At 38.8% G+C, this 23,511-nt stretch overlaps 1 protein-coding gene and 1 pseudogene across 1 annotated transcript in view; both read left to right on the top strand.

Moving 5' to 3' along the window:
* Positions 1 to 4,882, top strand: part of NUDT15 (nudix (nucleoside diphosphate linked moiety X)-type motif 15) — a 10,681-nt gene extending 5,799 nt beyond the window's left edge. The window contains exon 3 of the mRNA XM_008587100.1: positions 4,324 to 4,882. Within this exon, the coding sequence (XP_008585322.1) occupies positions 4,324 to 4,484 (161 nt within the window). The 3' untranslated portion in view covers positions 4,485 to 4,882. The remainder of the gene's footprint in view (positions 1 to 4,323) is intronic.
* The window catches only part of LOC103602680, a 25,365-nt pseudogene extending 1,854 nt beyond the window's left edge, over positions 1 to 23,511 (top strand).

Raw genomic sequence — 23,511 nt, 5'->3', positions numbered from 1 at the left:
AGAAAGGGACATATAGGCAGAGGTCTGTGATATTTGTAGAATGGATAAATCATCTTTTCACAGATAGATTTGATTAAATCAACAGAAGGGCATCTTGGTTACCTGAAGTCCTGTTGAGTCATAAGATTTTTTATAAAGTAGGTAACCCCTCAAAATCATTTAAAATGTCCTAGCAAAGTAACATCTAAAAAGTTTTCAGGGCCCTTCAGTTGGCCTAGGGTACAACTAAAATTATTCATGCCCAAAGAAGCAGAAGGCAGAGAGGTCAGTAAGAAATGTTCCAGGTTAGTTAGTGGAGTTCTCTAGAAGTCAGTCCTACTTCTCACATCCCTAATTATCCCGATAAAATGAGGAGTAGGAGAGGGACAGCCCAGGACATTGGTAATGGAAACAAAAATCAGTAGCCCTCTGTAGGGAAAATATAGGAAAATGGTCAGGACCCCTCAGATGTTCAGAATCTTGCCAAGCATTTGATTTAAATATGCACATGCACCCTGGTGTTCCTTGGTTATTGTCTAATGTAATTGCGCATGTGCACCCAGGTGTCCTGGGTTATTGTACTTAAGTATAAAAGATAAATGGCTCTGGTCCACAGGACTCCCCCAGGGGCGGGGGTTTTGCATGGAGAGGCCGCTACTGCTGCTGGCAGTTGTTGCTGCAAGCTGTTGCTGCCAGGGCCCCCGGGATGCCCTGCGAAGCCACTGCCACTGCTGCTACTGCTGAGGACTGAGCTTGTGTCATCTGCCACTGGCTCCCATGATCTCTCCCAATTACCTAGCATGGACCTGCGTGTGAGGGGGTCTATGACCCAGCCTGGCATGTGAGGGGTCTGATGACCCAGTCTGTACAATGGGTTTATAACTAAAATAATGAAACGTTTTGGCTTTAGTTATGAACTGCCTAACCATACAATTAGCGTAGCTATTGCTGTAACCCAACAACTGGCATAGTCATGTAACTCTCACCCTCTGTATTGTTATACTATGTTAGTGCAATTGTCAGGCTCCTGTCGGCATAGCCAATTGTATGGCTGGGTTAGGGCCCACAGACCCTTCAAACCTATTGTACAGGCTGGGTCACAAGACCCCTCACCAGACCATTATATACAGGTCCACACTAGGTAATTAGGAAAGATCCCAGGAGCAGTTGGCAGACGACAGGAGCTCAATCCTCAGCTTCCTCAGTAGCAACAGCCTCCAGCAGCAGTAGCAGTCTTCCCGTGACCCCCCTGGGACATCCCGGGGGCAGGGAGCACTGCGGATCAGAGCTACTTGTCCTTTATCCTGAAGTCTGATAACCCAGGACACCTGGGCGCACATGCACAATTAGACAATAACCAAGGAACACCTGGGCGCACATGTATAAGTTACATCAAATGTTCGGCAAGATTCTGAACATCTGGGGGGCCCTGACTATTTTCCTGTATTTTCCCTACACCCTCACATTCTGAAGCCGAGGGGAGGAGCAGTTGATTACTTGGATTTTAACATTAAATTGACATTTAATTAAGCATATTTCCTTTTTACTATTTTTGTAGAACTTGGTTAACTTTTCTCTTTATGAAACAAAATATATTACATATAACTGAATTCTTTGTTAAATTACCTTTGAGGTGTAATTTATTCAGGTAATAAGCACAGGTTATTATTATTTTAAAATAGAGCCTGAATACCGGCCAGCTGCCAAAAAAATTTTTAAAAATAAAATAAAATAGAGCCCAAAACTTAAAAAGATTGAACATTTCCTGATTTTTGTCTTTTCTATGGGCAAAACAAGCCGAGACTAGAAGAGACAGATATGATGAAATAGTTACATTTTTTATAGTCAGTATCTTTCACAAGAAGCAGATGTAGAAAGCATTCATTTGTAGACAAGGTGCTGAGGAGAAAACACCAAGGTCACTGGCTGTCCCATAGCTTTGTCTCACTGGTCTCATTCACCCAGCCTGTCCCCCTGGCACCTTCTAGTTTTTCTTCCTCCTCTTGCCCTGTCTGGCCTCTGAGGGCGTGTGAGTTGGTGAACCCTGATACAAATGGTTAAGTTCTCATTTTGCTCTCCCGAGCTGCAGGCTTGTACTTCCAGTTGCTTTCTAGATATCTTCCCTTGATGTTCAGAAGGCATCCCAAATTCAACTCAACAACTCAACTTCAAATCATACTCAGTATTTTTCCTTTATGAAACTTTGAATCTATATGGAACAGTTATTTTGTCTCATAGATCTTGGTCCCATGCCTGACACTGGCTCATAATCAGTGTTCAAAATATTCTAAAGGAAAGAGGGAGCAAGTGAATGAACACACAAGCAAAAAAAAAAATCATGTACATATATAAATGGTGTCTAGAGTGGCCTAGTATTTAACAACTGCTAAAAGATTATTCTTTATTAAGTGCTATATCAAGAGGTTTTGTTACTATGTAATTTTATGTATTGTTTTATTCCTCCTAGGATATAGTAGTTATGAGTAGTTTTTACATGCTTTGAGATTTTTAGAATGTGTATATGTAACTTTTTTGCTTGTTCCTTTCATTTTGTTGACGCCCTGACACGAAGCTTGCTAGTAATCTCAAATCAAGCAGTATGATTTTACGAGGCGCAAGATTACTGCATCAAATCAGATTTAATCAGAAACATATGTTCCTCTATATTCTTTAGTAAGAATATAGCCAGAATCATTTTCACTTTGTTCTCAGTTGGAACCCTCACTGATGACCTGCTGCAGCCTGGCCAAGGTGCCATGGCTTGCATGTCTTGTTTTATTTATAGTACAGACACAGTCTCTGTCCCAGGTTCCTCAGGGGCTGGAGCTGGATAGCCGGCTTCAGCTTACTATTTTCTGCATCCTTTCTTCAACCATCTACTTATAATTAGGAGGATCATTTTCTAGGAGATCATTTTCCAGACGCTTCATTTTCTAGGAGACGGGGGATAAACTCTTCTTAACAGGCAGCTCTCTTGAAGCTCGGTTAATCCAGCTTCTTGTAGCACACTGTTAGGCACTCGATCACTTTCTGTGTCTGTCTGTCCATCTGACTGTGTCTCTCTCGTTAGACTGTGGTCACAGTTGCTGATCTTCCCTTCCTGTACATCCTTTTCCAATTTCATGTATTCTCTGTCTCCTACCTACCCAGAGTGAAAATATGAGACTGTACTTTATAAGCAGAGAAATACTTAGTGGAAGAAACAGTACTTACACTAGGTTAAAAACATGTAATTGTAAAGAAACTTACTTAGAACATGGGGTGTACATCTTAATATAATAATGTTTATATATCCACCTATCATGAGCATATGTTCTTTTATGTTATTTACTCTTAAATCATCAAAGAAAATACCAATACCTAGAATCCTTTTCTAGTATTTTATGCATTTTACAATTGATAGACACTGTTAAATCTTTCATTTTTCAATGGATTTTTTTTTAATCGGCTTTCTCTGTGTTTGTCTATCTAAAATATACCAAGGTACAATATAATTTTTCTCTGCACAGCTTCAATTTCTTTTTTAAGAGATGGAGTATAACTTAGAAATTTTGTAATCTACCTTACTTTATATGTGAGAAAACTGGTTTATTTTAATGTAGTATAACCTATAGTATATAAAGTTCCTTGCATTTTTTCAACAACTGTTTTTTTTTTATGACCGGTAAGGGGATCTCAACCCTTGACTTGGTGTTGTCAGCACCACGCTCAGCCAGTGAGCGAACTGGCCATCCCTATATGGGATCCGAGGCCTTGGTGTTATCAGCACCGCACTCTCCCGAGTGAGCCACGGGCCGGCCCCTTTCAACAACTGTTTAAATAGACATTGAATAATACTAAATCTGGTTTTTAGCATAGTGTGGCCTTTGTAAACTTGGCTTCTTGTTCAAATAATACAATTCTCTTCTTAAAACCTTCATTCTAAATGCAAATTATGTTTGTATAGCCAAACTAATGCAAAGCATTATTATTGGAGTTTATTAATAACAAATCACTTTTTTTTTTCCTTTTTGTCTTTTTTTCGTGTCCGGCAACGGATCGCAACCCTCAGTGTCACACCTGTACCGGACCGGGACCGGCAACGGGACCGCAACCCTCGGTGTTGCTCCCACACCTCGCTCAGCCAGTGAGCGGGAACCAGTCTGTATGTGGGATCCGAACCCTCGGTGGGAGCGCCACCACGCTCCCAAGCAGCGCACTGTAGCAATGCGCCACCGGGCTGGCCCAATAACAAATCACTTTTAAATTCAATTAATTTTCTCTAAATGTAGATTAGCTTACCAAAATAAATACCCTTTGTTTCCTGTCAGCTAAATTAATTGATTTGGCATCTTTCTTTTTTAGGTTGGGAGTGGGTTCCCTGGGAAGAATTTCCTCCAGTAGACCAACTTTTTTGGGCACTACGTTGTTTAAAGGAACAAGGGTATGATCCATTTGAAGAAGATTTGAACCATCTGGTGGGATACAAAGGAAATCATCTCCAGGTGACCAAGAAGATTCCTTGATTTTTTAGAAAAAGACAAGAATAAAGTCTGCCTAGGAAGTAAAAAATATCTCCATTTCAGATCAACTCCATTTTATCTAAAAAGTTTCATATGATTGCCAATTATTTGTAGTCTCTTAATATACCCACCACCATTTCAGCCAGTACTTGAGCATATTTTTCTTGAATATGTGTCATTGAATTGTATTTTAGACACAGAGTGCATGATAAATAGTGATTTTGTGGTTAATCTGCTTTCTGTATTTATCTATGATATTTACTGTGCAGTTTGTCATTACCAGTTTGCATGGAGTAGGGTGCGACAGAATTTACCTTAGTGTTTCAATTCAAATAGAGATCCTAATTCAGATATTGTAATTCAAATTCAAATACAGTATGACTTGCAGAATTTATCATGTTTATTGACTTTCCTCTTCTCTTTTTTTATTAAAAAAAATGTTTTGGTAATATGACAGTCTTTGCAGCTAGAGAGAACAGGACAGGCTATGTGACTTTGGATTTCTCACTTACTGTGTCTCAGATCCAGTGTCCTTATATGTAAAATGAGTAGATTAGACTAGAGCAGTGGTTCTCCAAGTGTGGTCTAGAGGGTCCTCAAGATCCTTTCTAAGATACTTAAGGTCAAAAGTGTTTTTATGGGCCGGCCTGGTGGCGCACTGGAGAGTGCGCCACTTGGGAGTGCGGCGGTGCTCCCGCTGAGGGTTCAGATCCCATGTGGAGACCGGTTCCCGCTCACTGGTTGAGCGCGGTGCGGGCGCAACACTGAGGGTTGCGATCCTGTTACTGGTCAGTAAAAAAGACAAAAAGGAAAAAAAAAAGTGTTTTTATAAGACTAAGACATTATTTATTTTTTTTATTCTCATTCTTTCATGAGTGCACAGAGGAATTTTACAGCGGCTACCTGATATGTTATGTAACAGACTGAATACGAAAGCAGATATGAGAATCCAACTTTCTTCTGTTAAGTCACACATTGAAGGCTGGCCAGTTTGCTCAGTGGTTGGAGCACAGTGTTATAACACCAGGGTCAAGGGTTTGGATCCTTGTACTGGCCAGATGCCAAAGGAAAATAAAAAGTTAGACATTAAAGAGATTTGCGAAAATGTAAAACCATGCTATTCTTCTTACTAACAAATGTGAGTTTACTTTAGAAAATAGTTATTTTTCGTAAAAATTATTTATTAACATTTATTCGGTTTTATTTGTAAATAAATTAATAAAAAATTCTTAAGATTTCTTAGTTTTAATTTCTAATATGATAAATATTGCTAGATAAAACCCTACAAAATCAAAATCTCTTGTTGTCTTTAGTAATTTTTAGGAGTATAAAGAGGTTCAAAACCAAAAAGTTTGAGAACTGCTGGATTAGACCATAAACTCACATCCTTTTCTTTATGAGACCACTTCTGTGAATTCCTAGACTTCTCTTAGAGTTGATTACATTTGGATTTTACTCTTTCAAAAGATTCCAGTACTATTGTAATCCTTGCTACAAATGAATCTTTTTCTAATGAGTGAATATCATTTTTAAGTTATTTTCTTAATTGTTTGCTTTTTCAAAATTATATGTACACATTGTATAATTTACATCCATAAATCTCATTTTCTATTAATTGTCTCTTTACCTTTTTTTTTTGCAGCTGGCTGGGGCAGGGATCCCAAACCCATGACCTTGGTGTTATAAGGCTGCATTCTAAGCAGCTGGGCTAACCAGCCAGCCCTGTATCTTTACATATTTTTGATATTAGAATGTTTGAGGAGCTCACGTATAAGTGTATTGTATATTCCTTGGACTTTGGATACTGATGAATTTCACACAATTGTCTCTCTTCCTATTTGATTATTCCACATCAGTTGTTGCATCAACCGTTGCTTGCTCATTGCTTTTACTTCCTGAGTTGACTTCATCCCTGTCCCTGACTTCTCCTAAGTAGTAGACATGTGAAGCTAGATAAGAAGAAAGCAGTCTAGCCTTATGGACAAAACCCTTTGTATTAATCTGTTTTCTGTTGCTGATAACAGAATACCTGAAACTGGGTAGTTTATAATAAATGGAATTTATTTCTTACAGTTTTGGAGCTGGGAAGTCGTGTGACAATGCAAGGTGTCACATGGTGAGGGCTGAGTGACAGTATGCCAATATGCTCACTTGCCGTCCTTTTAAAGTCCATAGTGCCACTCCCATGATAACCATTCACCCATTAATCCATGAACGGATTAATCCACTCCTACACATACCCATCATGGTCCAATCACTTCTTAAAGACCCCACCCTTCAAATTCCATACTGGGAATTAAGCTCCAACAAGAGCTTGGGGGGACATTCAGACCATAGCACCCTTCCATAGGTTTACCTCAATTATACTTGATTTATTGGGAATGCACTGAGATATCTCTTTATGCCAGTACTTATCCAAACAGTTGTTCTATAGTTTTAAAAACTTGTCACAAACCTGTTTTTACCATATCTGTCACTTTAAATTTTTAGTAGACAAACTCATTAGGAGTTTGTGAGGTTTTTGTTTTCTAACTCACCAACTTGACACGAAGGTTTATTCCAATGGAAAGAAAAAACTAATCTGGGCTCTTATATATAAGAAAAAGTAGGAGCTGGCAGGCTGGCTTAGCTGGTTAGAGCACAGCCTTATAACAACAAGGTCACAGGTTTGGATCCTCATACTGGCCAGTTGCAAACAAGCAAAAAGTAAAAAGATAAGAGTTCCATTATTGGAGAAGATTGCATTTACCTCAGCACCTAATATGCTCAGGTGGCATCCAGTAGTCACTCAGTAAACATTTCTNGGCTTGCATGTCTTGTTTTATTTATAGTACAGACACAGTCTCTGTCCCAGGTTCCTCAGGGACTGGAGCTGGATAGCCGGCTTCAGCTTACTATTTACTGCATCCTTTCTTCAACCATCTAATTATAATTAGGAGGATCATTTTCTAGGAGATCATTTTCCAGACGCTTCATTTTCTAGGAGATGGGGGATAAACTCTTCTTAACAGGCAGCTCTCTTGAAGCTCGGTTAATCCAGCTTCTTGTAGCACACTGTTGGGCACTCGATCACTTTCTGTGTCTGTCTGTCCATCTGACTGTGTCTCTCTCGTTAGAGTGTGGTCACAGTTGCTGATCTTCCCTTCCTGTATGTCCTGTTCCAATTTCATGTATTCCCTGTCTCCTACCTACCCAGAGTGAAAATATGATACCTGTATTTTATAAGCAGAGAAATACTTAGTGGAAGAAACAGTACTTACACTAGGTTAAAAACATGTAATTGTAAAGAAACTTACTTAGAATATGGGGTGTACATCTTAATATAATAATGTTTATATATCCACCTATCATGAGCATATGTTCTTTTATGTTATTTACTCTTAAATCATCAAAGAAAATACCGATACCTAGAGTCCTTTTCTAGGATTTTATGCATTTTACAATTGATAGACACTGTTAAATCTTTCATGTTTCAATGGATTTTTTTTTAAATCAGCTTTCTCTGTGTTTGTCTATCTAAAATATACCAAGGTACAATATAATTTTTCTCTGCACACCTTCAATTTCTTTTTTAAGAGATGGAGGATAACTTAGAAATTTTGTAATCTACCTTACTTTATAGGTGAGAAAATTGGTTTATTTTAATGTAGTATAACCTATAGTATATAAAGTTCCTTGCATTTTTTCAACAACTGTTTAAATAGACATTGAATAATACTAAACCTGGTTTTTAGCATAGTGTGGCCTTTGTAAACTTGGCTTCTTGTCCAAATAATACAATTCTCTTCTTAAAACCTTCATTCTAAATGCAAATTATGTTTGTATAGCCAAACTAATGCAAAGCATCATTATTGGAGTTTTTAAATAACAAATCACTTTTAAATTAAATTAATTTTCTCTAAATGTAGATTAGCTTACCAAAATAAATACCCTTTGTTTCCTGTCAGCTAAATTAATTGATTTGGTATCTTTCTTTTTTAGGTTGGGAGTGGGTTCCTTGGGAAGAATTTCCTCCACTAGACCAACTTTTTTGGGCACTACGTTGTTTAAAGGAACAAGGGTATGATCCATTTAAAGAAGATTTGAACCATCTGGTGGGATACAAAGGAAATCATCTCCAGATGATCAAGAAGATTCTTTGATTTTTTTAGACAAAGACAAGAATAAAGTCTGGTTAGGGGGTAAAAAATATCTCCATTTCAGATCAACTCCATTTTATCTAAAAAGTTTCATATGATTGCCCATTATTTGTAGTCTCTTAATATATCCACCACCATTTCAGCCAGTACTTGAGCATATTTTTCTTGAATATGTGTCATTGAATTGTATTTTATACAAAGAGTGTATGATAAATAGTGATTTTGTGGTTAATCTGCTTTCCATATTTATCTATGATATTTACAGTGCAGTTTGTCATTACCAGTTTGCATGGAGTAGGGTGCAATAGAATTTACCTTAGTGTTTCAATTCAAATAGAGATCCTAATTCAGATATTGTAATTCAAATTCAAATACAGTATGACTTGCAGAATTTATCGTGTTTATTGACTTTCCTCTTCTCTTTTTTTATTAAAAAAAAAATGTTTTGGTAATATGACAGTCTTTGCAGCTAGAGAGAACAGGACAGGCGATGTGACTTTGGATTTCTCACTTACTGTGTCTCAGATACAGTGTCCTTATATGTAAAATGAGGAGATTAGACTAGAGCAGTGGTTCTCCAAGTGTGGTCTAGAGGGTCCTCAAGATCCTTTCTAGGATACTTAAGGTCAAAAGTATTTTTATAAGACTAAGACATTATTTATTTTTTTTATTCTCATTCTTTCATAAGTGCACAGAGGAATTTTACAGCGGCTACCTGATATGTTATGTAACAGACTGAATACGAAAGCAGATACGAGAATCCAGCTTTCTTCTGTTAAGTCACACGTTGAAGGCTGGCCGGTTATCTCAGTGGCTGGAGCACAGTGTTATAACACCAGAGTCAAGGGTTTGGATCCTTGTACCGATCAGATGCCAAAGGAAAATAAAAAGTTAGACATTAAAGAGATTTGCAAAAATGTAAAACCATGATACTCTTCTTACTAACAAATGTGAGTTTATTTTAGAAAATAGTTATTTTTTGTAAAAATTATTTATTAACATGTATTGGGTTTTATTTGTAAATAAATTAATAAAAAATTCTTAAGATTTCTTAATTTTAATTTCTAATATGATAAATATTGCTAGATAAAACCCTACAAAATCAAAATCTCTTGTTGTCTTTAGTAATTTTTAGGAGTGTAAAGAGGTTCAAAACCAAAAAGTTTGAGAACTGCTGGATTAGACCATAAACTCACATCCTTTTCTTTATGAGACCACTTCTGTGAATTCCTAGATTTCTCTTAGAGTTGATTACATTTGGATTTTACTCTTTCAAAAGATTCCAGTACTATTGTAATCCTTGCTACAAATGAATCTTTTTCCAATGAGTGAATATCATTTTTAAGTTATTGTCTTAATTGTTTGCTTTTTCAAAATTATATGTACACATTGTATAATTTACATCCATAAATCTCATTTTCTATTAATTGTCTCTTTACCTTTTTTTTTGCAGCTGGCTGGGGCTGGGATCCCAAACCCATGACCTTGGTGTTATAAGGCTGCACTGTAAGCAGCTGGGCTAACCGGCCAGCCCTGTATCTTTACATATTTTTGATATTAGAATGTTTGAGGAGCTCACGTATAAGTGTATTGTATATTCCTTGGACTTTGGATACTGATGAATTTCACACAATTGTCTCTCTTCCTATTTGATTATTCCACATCAGTTGTTGCATCAACCGTTGCTTGCTCATTGCTTTTACTTCCTGAGTTGACTTCATCCCTGTCCCTGACTTCTCCTAAGTAGTAGACATGTGAGGCTAGATAAGAAGAAAGCAGTCTAGCCTTATGGATGAAACCCTTTGTATTAATCTGTTTTCTGTTACTGATAACAGAATACCTGAAACTGGGTAGTTTATAATAAACGGAATTTATTTCTTACAGTTTTGGAGCTGGGAAGTCATGTGACAATGCAAGGTGTCACATGGTGAGGGCTGAGTGACCGTATGCCAATATGCTCACTTGCCGTCCTTTTAAAGTCCATAGTGCCACTCCCATGATAACCATTCACCCATTAATCCATGAACGGATTAATCCACTCCTACACATAGCCACCATGGTCCAATCACTTCTTAAAGACCCCACCCTTCAAATACCATACTGGGAATTAAGCTCCAACATGAGCTTGGGGGGGACATTCAAACCATAGCACCCTTCCATAGGTTTACCTCAAATATACTTGATTTATTGGGAATGCACTGAGATATCTCTTTATGCCAGTACTTATCCAAACAGTTGTTCTATAGCTTTAAAAACTTGTCACAAACCTGTTTTTACCATATCTGTCACTTTAAATTTTTAGTAGACAAACTCATTAGGAGTTTGTGAGGTTTTTGTTTTCTAACTCACCAACTTGACACGAAGGTTTATTCCAATGGAAAGAAAAAACTAATCTGGGCTCTTATATATAAGAAAAAGTAGGAGCTGGCAGGCTGGCTTAGCTGGTTAGAGCACAGCCTTATACCAACAAGGTCACGGGTTTGGATCCTCATACTGGCCAGTTGCAAACAAGCAAAAAGTAAAAAGATACGAGTTCCATTATTGGAGAAGATTACATTTACCTCAGCACCTAATATGCTCAGGTGGCATCCAGTAGTCACTCAGTAAACATTTCTNCATTTACCTCAGCACCTAATATGCTCAGGTGGCATCCAGTAGTCACTCAGTAAACATTTCTCTAAGTCAATTAAGCAGGATTTAGAACTCTTAAGTAAGTTAGTTCTTAGATGGTTTGAGAATTGCCTTTAATAGGAAAAAACTACTGCTGACTCCTAGCAACATTCTCATAAAACTCAGTGTCACCTAGAGTTCCTGAAGTGCACCTCACTCTGCCAGAATGCTGGGGGGTCTGAAATATCTCTTTATTTGCTAAATCAAGCCCTAGTGTGTCATCTATACCAAGATAGGCAAGTGTTTCTATACTGGCTCTGGCAACATCTTAGCAAAAGGCATCCCAGTGGAACGTGATGTGGATTTGGCCTCCCCTAGGTCTACTTGGAAGAGACACTTCTATATTATCTTGACTGTCAGCTTTCCAAATGAGGCGAATAATTTTATATGAAATATTCTCTCCTTTGAGACACCAAGGATTGTAAGAAATGGGCATTGTGGAGAAAGAAAGGTCAGGAAGTCATCGTGTGGGAGAAGACTTACAAAGTCATCTTCCAATATAATATCACATATTGAAGCTTCCCCTTTTTTTAAGTAATCACATTATTTATATTGTACATGGAAGTCAGTGCTGCACTTGAATAGTTCATAAGAAATGCAAATTAAAGGTAACGCTATTCATTGATTGAGAGGTGTGTACCATGCCTTTCATTTGATGTACATCAAGAAATTGAAGGTGTAAGTCTGTACCTAAGGTATTCCAAAACATTTAAGTGTGCCAGCTGCTGTGCCAGGGGCTTAATAATATTTTTCTGTAGATTAAATCTACCACACTTCCCATTCCAGATTTTCTCCCATTTTTATGTTTAAAAATGTTTAAATACTTGGCTTTTTGCGTAATGATATTGCTTAATAGCTTTGTATGCAACTTTTCATGTTATTTATTAGAACAACTTATGGGCAAAAGGAACAAGGCAGTAAGTAAGTAAAACTTTTCACAAACTCTGGTTTGACCTGATACTTCCTGTTCTCTATTCTTTTTTTTTTTTTTTTTTTTGTCTTTATGGATTCACTTTCTACCTATTCTTTGATGACTCCAAAAACAATATTATCTACAGTCCAGCCCTTTCCCTAAGCCGCCGACCCAGCCACACTCCAGGCATCTCTACATGAGGCTTTCCCCATCTCTCTAGCTTGATCGGTTCCAAACTGAAGTTCCTCTTGCATTGCTCTCAGGGAATGGCTCCACCGTCTTCTGCATTGCTCAGATTTGATCCCCTTCCCCTCATCCAGCAGTCGCTCTGTCTTGTTCATTTTGTTTCTTCCATGTCTCTTGAATCCATGCCCCATCACATTGTCCCAACTGCTTCTCTCATGGTCCAGGTCTTTGTCAACTTTCCCCGAGACTGTCCCTGCAGCCTTACTTCTCCAATCAAGAGATTGATTGATTTGGATTTGGATTTGGATTTTTTAATTGTAGTAAAATACATATAACATAAAATTTACCATCTTAACTCTCCAATTCATTTTGAACATTTATTTTTGGAGTGACTTTTCAAAAACTAATTTGGTCACGTTTCTTGTCTCCCTGAACTTCTTTAGAAGTTCTCCATCTCCTGGAGGATAAAATCCTGAACCTGACATATGAGGTCTGTCGTAATTTCTCTAGACTAGCTTTACCATTGTATCTTCATCCCTTTCTCACACCGTATCCTCTAGGCGTCTTTCTTTGTGCTTCCTCGGGCACACCTCTTTGCCACTGTGCCTGCAGCTCTTTCTGAACGGAATGTAACCCCCATCCTCCATCTGCTTTAACATGTCTTTCCCAGTTTTTCATACCTAGTTCAAGCTTCCTTCCTCTGAGAAACCCGGACTCAACCAAGAGGACTTTGACATATGTCACCTTATGGTATTTCTACTGTATCTTGACTTCAGAGGTGGCTTTTGAATTAGTAAGGCTCTAGGCTTAAATGACATGTGACACAGTTGTATTTTTCCAAAGTCACACTTTTGTCTTTTTTTATAGCTTGATTTGAATTCTAGTGGATTGAACTCATTTCTGATGCATTTGTGAAGCAATAGATGCTGCAGATAAAATGTCCCCAAACCAGCCTCTTCCTTTAAAATGGCTGAAAACAGGTGCATATTTATACTGAGTAGTTTACACAAACACTATTTGTGTGAATAAAGAGGAAACGTTGACATCTCAGGGATAAAGTGCGACTCTCCGAGGATATTTACTGTGGCTGAGCACAGCCTTTGATTATTTGAGGCCTTAGGTTCGGTTCATCTTAGGATAAGGCTGCAGTCCCTGTCTATTGTGGCATATACATGTCACAACAAGTATCACGTTGGTTGATGCCCTGTTTATTGGTATTCTATTGATTGCTTTTCCCCACAGTACAAAGTAAGCTCCTTTAGGCTAGAGACTGTGTCTTTATATCACATACCTAGCAGCCTCAGTGGTAACTGGTAATACTAAATGCCTAACATGAACTAGTTGAATGAAAAAGTTACTGTCTGGTATTTCTTTCTCCTTATTTCTTTTCCTGGGCTAGATTGAGACAAGTAGGATTGAGGATACTCAGTGGAAATGCAAATACTGCATTCCATTTGCAGGGACATGAAGAAAAGCTGTTTCTGTAGGTGTAGGGAGGAGCGAGGGTCTGAAATAGGAACAAAGGAGATGCCTTGGCTAAAGATGTGCACGAAATCCACAACTAGGTGGGAAAGCTGAAATCCAAATGCCAGTTTACTAGTGGTGAGGAATAACGAGGAAGGCGAGTTATTATGTTGTAGAGGAAATTATTAAGTAACATGTACGTGAAATGTACCTTATAATGGGTTCTCTATTTTAAAAGGCATGTAATTATATGGCCAGACACATTTGAGAATACTTTTCAGTTTTACTAGTGGGAAAAAAAATATATCAAATCAATAGAATTAAGTAAACCTGACTCATACAGTAAGAAGAATTTTCAATCAGCAAGATACTTGGGATGCAGAGACAGGGACTTTTTAGGTAAGATGTTCTTGCAACCACAAGAGAGGTAAATCAGAAGCGCAGTTGAAAGTGCAGCCAAAAGGAGCCATGGCCTTGGGGAAAGAGCTGGGTGGACTTGAAGATTATATGAGAAAAGGTTTACCTTACCCACAAAAGGAGATGCATTAAGCCTGCAGGTTTGGACAGCTCTAAGGCACACACCTACGTTTTATTTCTCTGACCACTATGGTTGCCATCAGTGAAAATAAACCAAATGGTTCACCCGTCTGTCTTATCAGCATTGGTACACAGAAGGAATGCTGGGCTGGGAAAGTTTTCTTTTCTCTTCCTTCTTTTCTTTTTTTCTTTCTTTCTTTCTTTTCTTTTTCTTTTTTTTTTTTTTGGCTGGCCGACATAGGGTTGAGTTTTTATTTTCTTAATAGCTTTTGAGTAGACTGGCTTTACGAGTACTTATGGCAGCCCATCGCCTTAGTCATTCTCCCTGCCCACGTCACCACCAAAGAGTTGGATTCAAATGGAAGGAGAAAGAATAGGTCTCAACAGGTTTAGTAATAAAGGATGTCACATTGGGCAAGGACCAGAGTGAGTAATTAAAGGGGTGGAAGATGGCACAAGGAGTTTGGAACTAGGGAAGTAGGACTGGGTCAGCAGGTCAGAACAGAGGAGTGTTGTGAGGTCCTGAGATCTTACCCTCCCACCCCAGCTACTGTGCATGGATTTTTCTCCATGGGCCATCCCCAGTGAAGTTGCGGGGAGCAGGGGAGTCTTGTTGACTGGCCCAAAGGGCTAGAAGGGAATCAGACAGGAGCAGTAGTTGTGAGAACCTATAGTTAGAACCGTGGTAGAAACACAGGAGTTCAGTAGCCAATTCTACCCCCTAAGAGTTTGTTTTATGTAAGATCTAATAAAACAGGCAAGCAATGTAGCCAGTAAGTATTTACTAAGCAGTCTGCTGTGCCAAATAAGGCTCTTTGGGTATCCTAATGCCTGGCACAGGCCTTGGCATATTAATGGAGCTCCATAAATACTGTATTTGAATATATTTGAAAGATAAAATTATGGAAACAATATGATAGCAAATTTAGAAAAATGACAGCATTTTTAAAACTTTTAAAATTGAGGGCCGGCCCGGTGGCACACTCGGTAGAGTGCGGCGCTTGGGAGCACGGCGGCACTCCCGCCGAGGGTTCAGATCCCATATAGAGACCGGTCCGCTCACTGGTTGAGCGCGGTGCGGGCGCGACACCAAGGGTTGCAATCCTGTTACCGGTCACGAAAAAAGACAAAAAGGAAAAAAAAAAATTGAAACATAGCATGCACACAGGATCTCAGTGAATTATTACAAAATTAACACACCTATGTAACCACCACCTAGATCAAGGATTAGAACTTTTTTTTTTTTTTTTGTGACCAGTAAGACCGGTAAGGGGATCGTAACCCTTGGCTAGGTGTCACCCACACCACGCTCAGCCAGTGAGCACACTGGCCATCCCTATATAGGATCTGAACCCACGGCCTCGGCGCTCCCAGCGCTGCACTCTCCCAAGTGAGCCACGGGGTCGGCCCAAGGAATAGAACATTTTACCAGCACCCCAAAAGTGCTCCCTCCCAAAGGTAATCACTATTACCACCATCTCTCTTCATAGATTAATCTGTTTTTGAATTTAATGTAAGTGGAATCATACAGTGTGCATTTTCGTGTCTGGCATCTTTCAATCAACATTGTTTTTGAGATATTTGTCCGTATCACGGAGCTGTAGTTTATTTTCATTGTGTGTAGTATTTCATTGTTTTAAATTACCAAAATTATCTAATCTAATGTTGATGTTCATTTGGGTTGTTTCCATTTTGGGGTGATTACAAATAAAGCTTCTGTGAGCATGAGTACATGTTTTTTGGTTTTTTTGGGGGGGTACACATGTGTACTTACTTCTGTTAGATATAAACCTAGGAGTGAAAAGTCTGGGTCATATAGTATACATATCTTTGCTAAATAAATTTTAACACGCTTTATTTATAAGGTCCTGCTACAGACTTTGCTGGGTTATTATACAACATATGGTATATAAATCCTATTAACCTTCTAAAATACAAAAAAAATTCCAAATTCTGAAATAGATTTATATCCAAAGATTTGGAATGAGAGGTTTTGGAGCTGTATATATAAATGCAAAATGAGCATGTATGCAGCAATTTGATTTCCTAGAGGTACGTGTAAAGTTCCCATTTCTTTTTCCAATCCACTGCTCCATTAATGCTCATTAGAAGAAATTATATGTTTATTAGTTCTACCTATTTTTTCTGTTTGGGTTTCTTTGTTGCCGGATTCTTTGTCTGTGTTGGTTTATAAATGAAAACCCCTAGAGGGAAGAGGCACAAAGATTCTTGGATAGCGAATGGCCATCACCAAAAAGGATCCTTAAAGGCCTCTGGACACTGGTGCTCAAACGTGGATGTGCAATAAGACCTAAGGCCTCATGCAGAGCTTCCTGTTCATCTGATAAGAAACAGGCTCTTGAATCTGTCTTCTAACAACCACCCAGGTGATTCTGATACTTGTGGCTGTGGCCATGTTTTGAGAAGAACCACTTTCAAGACAGTTTGAAGTTGAACCAATATGGTCATTGTGCTTTCCACAGTCTTACATTTTTTATTTATTTTTTGGCAGCTGGCCGGTTCCCTTGGTGTAATCAGCACCATGCTCTAACCAGTGAGCTGACGGCCAGCCCAGCCCTAACATCCTTCATATGGAGTGTGCTCGTCCTAAAGGTAACTGCCGGCTACTAAACCACAGTATTTGAAACTTTGGACTCTTTAAATGGAATCCAAGTATAATAAATTTGGCCAAAATGAAACCTGCTCTTACCCAGTAACAGGGGCACGGTACTCTGTGTACAGAAAGCCTACCCAGGTTAGAAAAAGATTGAACAGAGGAAATTTTTAGAAAGTCCATTCTTATAGCACTTAAAAGAGATGCCTGAGGATATTTCCGTATCAATCTGAAGCAACTGTGTTTTCGATGACAGGGGAATGAGTAATGTTGACTTCAGGGATGATTTTGTTGTGAGAAAATAAAGGCAGTCTCTCTGTGAACTATATTATCAGATACTTTTTTTTCTTTCAGATAGACTTGCTGCACACAGTAACACCGAGGACAGGGTCAGGCGTGCTCACTTTGATAAAAGTACAATGGCAGTGAGTCTCAGATGTTTCCTTTAAGTGTTCCAGGATTAAAGAATGAACTTTTCAGTGTGAGAAAAGCAGCACTCCAAAAGCATGACATTTCTTGCTTTTGTTTTAAAATGTATGCAAACTTTGGATTGCCCTCCATGAAAGACTTGTTTGACTATAAAATTTTTTTTATTATAATGTACCTTTAATTAATCATAATGTCTTTAACACTCACATATATATTTATTTGTCTCTGAATACCTTTCTGGTCTCTGTCACAACGCTTGGGAGGTATTTTTTTTTACTTCCTTTTGAGAAACAAGGGTGTTCCTGGGAAATTGCAGAAGTTGAAAGACAAATATTTTTCAAAGCTGTTTCCCTACATTGACATAATTTTCAAATTTGTATTATACTTTTTCACTGAGATATAATTCATACGACATAGAATTCACCCTTTGAAAGTGTACAATTCAGTGGTTTTTAGTATATTCGTGGAGAGCTGTTCAGGCAGTACCATTTAATTTCAGAATATTTTTATTACATCAAAAAGAAATCCATACCAGTGAAGCAGTCACTCCCACGCCACCCTCCCCATCTCCTGGAAACCACTAATCTACTTTCTGTCTCTAAAAATTTGCCTATTCTGTACATTTTCTATAAATGGAGTCACACAATATGCAGCCTTTTGTGTCTGGCTTCTTTCACTTAGTTTAATTTTTTCAAAGTTCATCCACATTGTAGCATGTATCAGTACTTCGTTCCTTTTCGTAGCTGAATCATATTTCCTTATACAGATATACCATGTTTTATTTATCCACTTACCAGTTGGACACTTGGGTTGTTTCTACTTTTTGACTATTATGAATAATGCTTCTAAGAACATTCGTGTAAAGTTTTTGCACAAACTTATGTTTTCGGTTCTCTTGGGTATATACTTAGGAGTGGAATTGCAGGGTCATATGGTTTAACTCTGTTTAACATTTGAGGAATGGCTAAAAGGTTTACCAAAGCGGCTGCCCCATTTTACACCAGCAATGTCTGAGGGTTCCAATTTCTCCAAATCCTTGCCAACACTTGTCTGTTTTTTGATTATAGCATTTATGGCGCAACCATCACCACCACCCATCTCCAAAACTTTTTTCCTCTTTCTGTATTGAAACTCCATTAAACATTAACTCATTCCCCCTCCCCCCAGCCCCTGGCAACCATCATTCTACTTTCTGTCTCTATGAATTTGACTGCTCTAGGTAGTGCACATAAGTAGCAGCATATGGCATTTGTCCTTTTGTATCGAGCTTATATCATTTAGCACAATGTTCATTTGGCACAAGGTTTGTCCACGTTGTAGCATGTGTCAGAATTCCCTTTAAGACTGAATAATATTCCATTTATGTGTATACCACATTTTGTTTATCCATTCGTGTCAGTGGACACTTGGGTTGCTTCCACCTTTTGGCGATTGTGAATACTGCTGTTATGTATATGGGTGTACAGTCATACTGACATTTATAATAATGTCATTTATTATGATAATTCTAATGTCATACATACATAATGACATTTCGGTCAGTGATGGACTGCATATATGATGGTGGTCTCATAAGATTTTAATACTGTATTTTTACTGTAACTTTTCTGTGTTTAGATACACAAGTACTTATTATTGTATTATAATTGCCTACAGTATAGTAACATACTGTACAGGTTTGTAGCCTAGGAGCAACAGGCCATACCAAATAGCACAGGTGTGCACTAGGCTATACCATCTAGGTTTGTGTAAGTCCCCTCTATGATGTTCACACAATGCTGAAATCACCTAACAATGCATTTCTCACAACACATGAGTGTACAAATATCTGTTCAAGGCCCTACTTTCAATTCTCTCCTGGGTATATCAGTGATGTTATAGTTTATAATGTATAATTCTTGCACTTCTTTTGTTAAATTTATTCCCAAGTTTTTGTTGTTGTTGTTTGTAGGCTGGCCATATTCCTAAGTATTTTTAATGATTTTGTAAATGAAATTGTTCTATTAATTTTATTTTCAATCATTCATTGCTAGTATAGAGAAATACCATTTTGTATATTGATCTTGTAATCTGCAACCTCATTGAATTATTTATTTTAGTAGTTTCTTTTAGTGGATTCCTTAAGATTTTCTGTATGCAAGATCATGTCATCTGCAACATGTTAGATGTAGCCCTTGAGGTTCTTCTGTTAGCTTAGTGGTCGGCTAGTTATTTATTTTAGTAGTTTCTTTTAGTGGATTCCTTAAGATTTTCTGTATGCAAGATCGTGTCATCTGCAACATGTTAGATGTAGCCCTTGAGGTTCTTCTGTTAGCTTAGTGGTCGGCTAATTATTGGACGGAGATTTCCATAAATGCCTCAGATCAGTAAGTCTCCTGGCCTTTGCCTAGAGGGCTGTGTGTGCATGGGGGAGTGCACTTCCAGTGCTCTGGCAGGCAGTTTACAACTATACCTTTGCCTTCATTTCATGCTTGCACAGAGCCTCAAGGTCAGACAGAAGTGAGAAATCAGGGCCTTCTTAGGTATCTCCTGGGCATACACACAACACTGAGCATGCATGTGGTCTTCCAGAGCTTTCAAAGTTCATTGTAGATACCTTATTTTCCATATTTTCTTTTTAAGTTTTTAGTCAGCTTTTTGTTTCCTCCAATTGTTATTGCAGCCTTGGGCAGCTGTCATATTAAACTGTTGTCACTGATGGTTTTTGACAAATGCCACCAGAGAAGAAGCTGTTCACAATGAGTGATGTATGAGTCAGTTCAAATAAAGATAAACCTCATGAAGCGGGATTTCCAGAGAACTGCCAGACAGGTCAAATAATGACAACTCTAAGAATATTGTTCTGGGGGAGCTGCAAACCCATCCTGCACCCTCTAGTGGCTGCTGATTTTCACGGGGATCATGGGGCTCTTGGTTTTCAAGGCTACCACAGAGCTGGGGAGAAAGGGACAAGAATCGGGCAAGTGGAAATGCCACAGGATATGTTGCTCTTACTGAGATTCAGGTGGTTTTCCTGAACAAACATTCCTCAAATTGCCTTTGATTAATTTCCAGGATTCTGAAGAAGTTAATTTTAACATTTTTGTTGATGTTCTCATTCGCAGGGAGTGGCTTTTCAGAGGTCCTTTCTCCACCATTCCCACCAGTGTCACTGTGTGGCATCTAAAGACAGCCCTTGGCAGCACAAGGGCTCCACAGTTCAGCTCAACATGCAGGCGTATCCTCACAGCACCACACTGCCATTGTTAACTGCTTACAACATTCTTTATCATCTGACAACGAGTTCATGAAATATCCTCGAATGCTACCGAAATGCCTCTTTATACACTATAATTGGTTAGTCTCTCTTCTCTCTCCTCCTGTGAACACTGTGGGTAGTTAGTTAATTCTTCATATTGGCTATGGAGTTAGGGGACCCCCAACTAGGGGACCCCACAAGGTTTTAGCATTGAGCTGACTCAGGCTTGGCACCGGGCTCTAAAAGGAAGAGGTAAAAAGGGCCCTTAGTTTTCTTCAACATCTTTGAGCCAGTACACCAGGGATAGAAATAGAGATTTATTATAGCAATATTTATTTAGGAAGGACCTACAATGTGCCAGGCACTACACAAAGAAACCTGTTCAGTTAACACTTGTGCATTTCACGTGTCACAAGCACAGCAGTAGGTTAGTAGGGTAGGATTAGTGGAAGAGTAGAAGGGCCCTTGAACAGTCACAAGCCCTTCTATCTCCAAGAACATTTTTAAAAAGCTGAGTGACATCCTCAGAGTTACAAAGTTATACTTAGTAGTGAAGCATAAAAAGCCTACAGATTTCGGGCCGAGCCCGTGGCGCACTCGAGAGAGTGCGGCGCTGGGAGTGCAGTGGCACTCCCGCTGCGGGTTCGGGTCCTATATAGGGATGGCCGGTGTGCTCACTGGCTGAGCGCGGTGCGGCCAGTCTCAAAAAGGACAAAAAAAAAAAAAAAAAGCCTACAGATTTCCTTAAAGGGGTCACCAGAGAATCAAATGTGAGATAGTAACTTCCTGTACACAAATTCAGAAATCTGCCCACAAAAATGTGTAGCTTTGCAAATGATAAGCTATTCTTCCCTATGTCCTTCTTTTGTAGCCCCAACTTGTTTCCTACCATTTAAAAATAACTTCTGATGCAGCTAAGGGGCAAGGGCTTGTCCCAACCTCTGAATACATAATTCTTAGGCAGATCTCACTCTAATTGTGTTTCCAAAGCAACTCCTGGACACAGTTAAATAACAGGATCACAAACCAGCACCTATGGGCTAAATTTGTCCCACATTATATAATCCAATTTTAAGCACCTGGGCATACACTCTCTAGTTTTCACTATGATTCCTACAACTCCCTATTAAGTAACACCTAGCCACTTCTTAATTTGTGTTTGTGTCCTGGTCCCTGAAGATAAATATGAGTTTATGATCCTTTTATACAGAAACCATCTCCAGGGGCAGTTATTTTAAGGGCATCTACTTAGACACGCACACAAAAACTTTTATATTAAAAAAATTTCAGAAATACATTATATAGGTTTATGCTATTTGACTTGGTGGTACTTTACATACTCCTTTTAAGTCTCACTCTTTATGTACTGCTGTAAGTCCTAATCACTGAAATCTTATGTTACATAGCAAGGAAGAATTAAGGTTGCAAATAGAATAAAGGATGCTAATCAACTGACTTTAATATTAAAAGATTATTCTGGATTATCCAATGGGACAGCTTCAATCACAAGGATCCTTTAAATGTGGGAGAGGAAGACGGCAGAGTAGCAACACAAAGCAGTTAGCATTGAGTCTCTGGGCCAGCTTTGGTTCAGGACTTACCCAAGAAAATTGCTGACCGCCTGGGCCTGGAGCTAGGCAAGGTGGTGACTAAGAAATTCAGCAACCAGGAGACCTGTGTGGAAATTGACAAAAGTGTACGTGGAGAGGATGTCTACTACATTGTTTAGAGTGATTGTGGTGAAATCAATGACAATCTAATGGAGATTTTGATCATTATTAATGCCTGCGAGATTGCTTCAGCCAGCCGGGTTGCTGCAATCAGCCCATGTTTCCTCTGTGCCCAGCAGAATAAAAAGGATATGAGCCAGGCTCCAATCTCAGGCAAGCTTGTGGCAAACATGCAATCTGTAGCAGGCACAGATCATATTATCACCATGGACCTACATGCTTTTTAAATTGAGGGTTTTTTAAATATCCCAGTGGACAATTTGCATGCAGAGCCAGCTGTCCTGAAGTAGATAAAAGAGGATATCTCTGAGTGGAAGAACTGCATTATTGTCTCACCTGATGCTGGTGGAGCTAAGAGACTTCACCTTGATTCACAAAGAATGAAAGAAGGCCAGGAAGTGGACCGCATGGTGCTAGTAGGAGATGTGAAAGATCTGGTGGCCATCTTTGTGGATGACATGGCTGACACTTATTGTACAATCTGCTATGCAGCTGAAAACCTCTCAGCTGGAGCCACCAAATATGCTACCTTGACTCATGCGATCTTTTCTGGTCCTGCCATTTCTCTCATAAACAATGCGTGCTTTGAAGCAATAGTAGGCACCAGTACCATACCTCAGGACGAGATGGAGCACTGCTCCAAAATACAGGTGGCTGACATCTCCATGATCCTTGCAGAAGCCATCTGGAGAACTCACAATGGGGAATCTGTTTCCTACCTTTTCAGCCATGTCCCTTAATAACAATAACTTCTGAGGTTTTTTAAAAATAAAATCAGCCCCACACTGTTTTCCCTTGGTATTTGATGGCAAATTTGGCAGAAGACCCAACTCGCTCCAGTGTAGCTTTCTACATCCCACATCAGATACATTAGAGTTTATCCTAAATTGGGGAAAGATAGATTGAGATAAACTGCTGAGATTTCCTACCTGCTTTGTCTCATTCTGGCTTCCTTGATGATTCTGTGAGCCTTACAGCTTTAACTACAGCTCAGCTGCTGCAAGATTTCAAAATTTGAGGGTGTTATAGAGGGGTGTGACATGCAAATACTTCAGAGTTTCCTTTGTTCGTAACAACTGGCAATCAATAAAGCTAACCAGTTTGTGACAA

Source organism: Galeopterus variegatus, unplaced genomic scaffold (assembly GCF_000696425.1).
Source record: "Galeopterus variegatus unplaced genomic scaffold, G_variegatus-3.0.2 Scaffold4252, whole genome shotgun sequence".
Classification (NCBI taxonomy): domain Eukaryota; kingdom Metazoa; phylum Chordata; class Mammalia; order Dermoptera; family Cynocephalidae; genus Galeopterus; species Galeopterus variegatus.
This window is presented reverse-complemented; position numbering and strand designations above follow the sequence as displayed.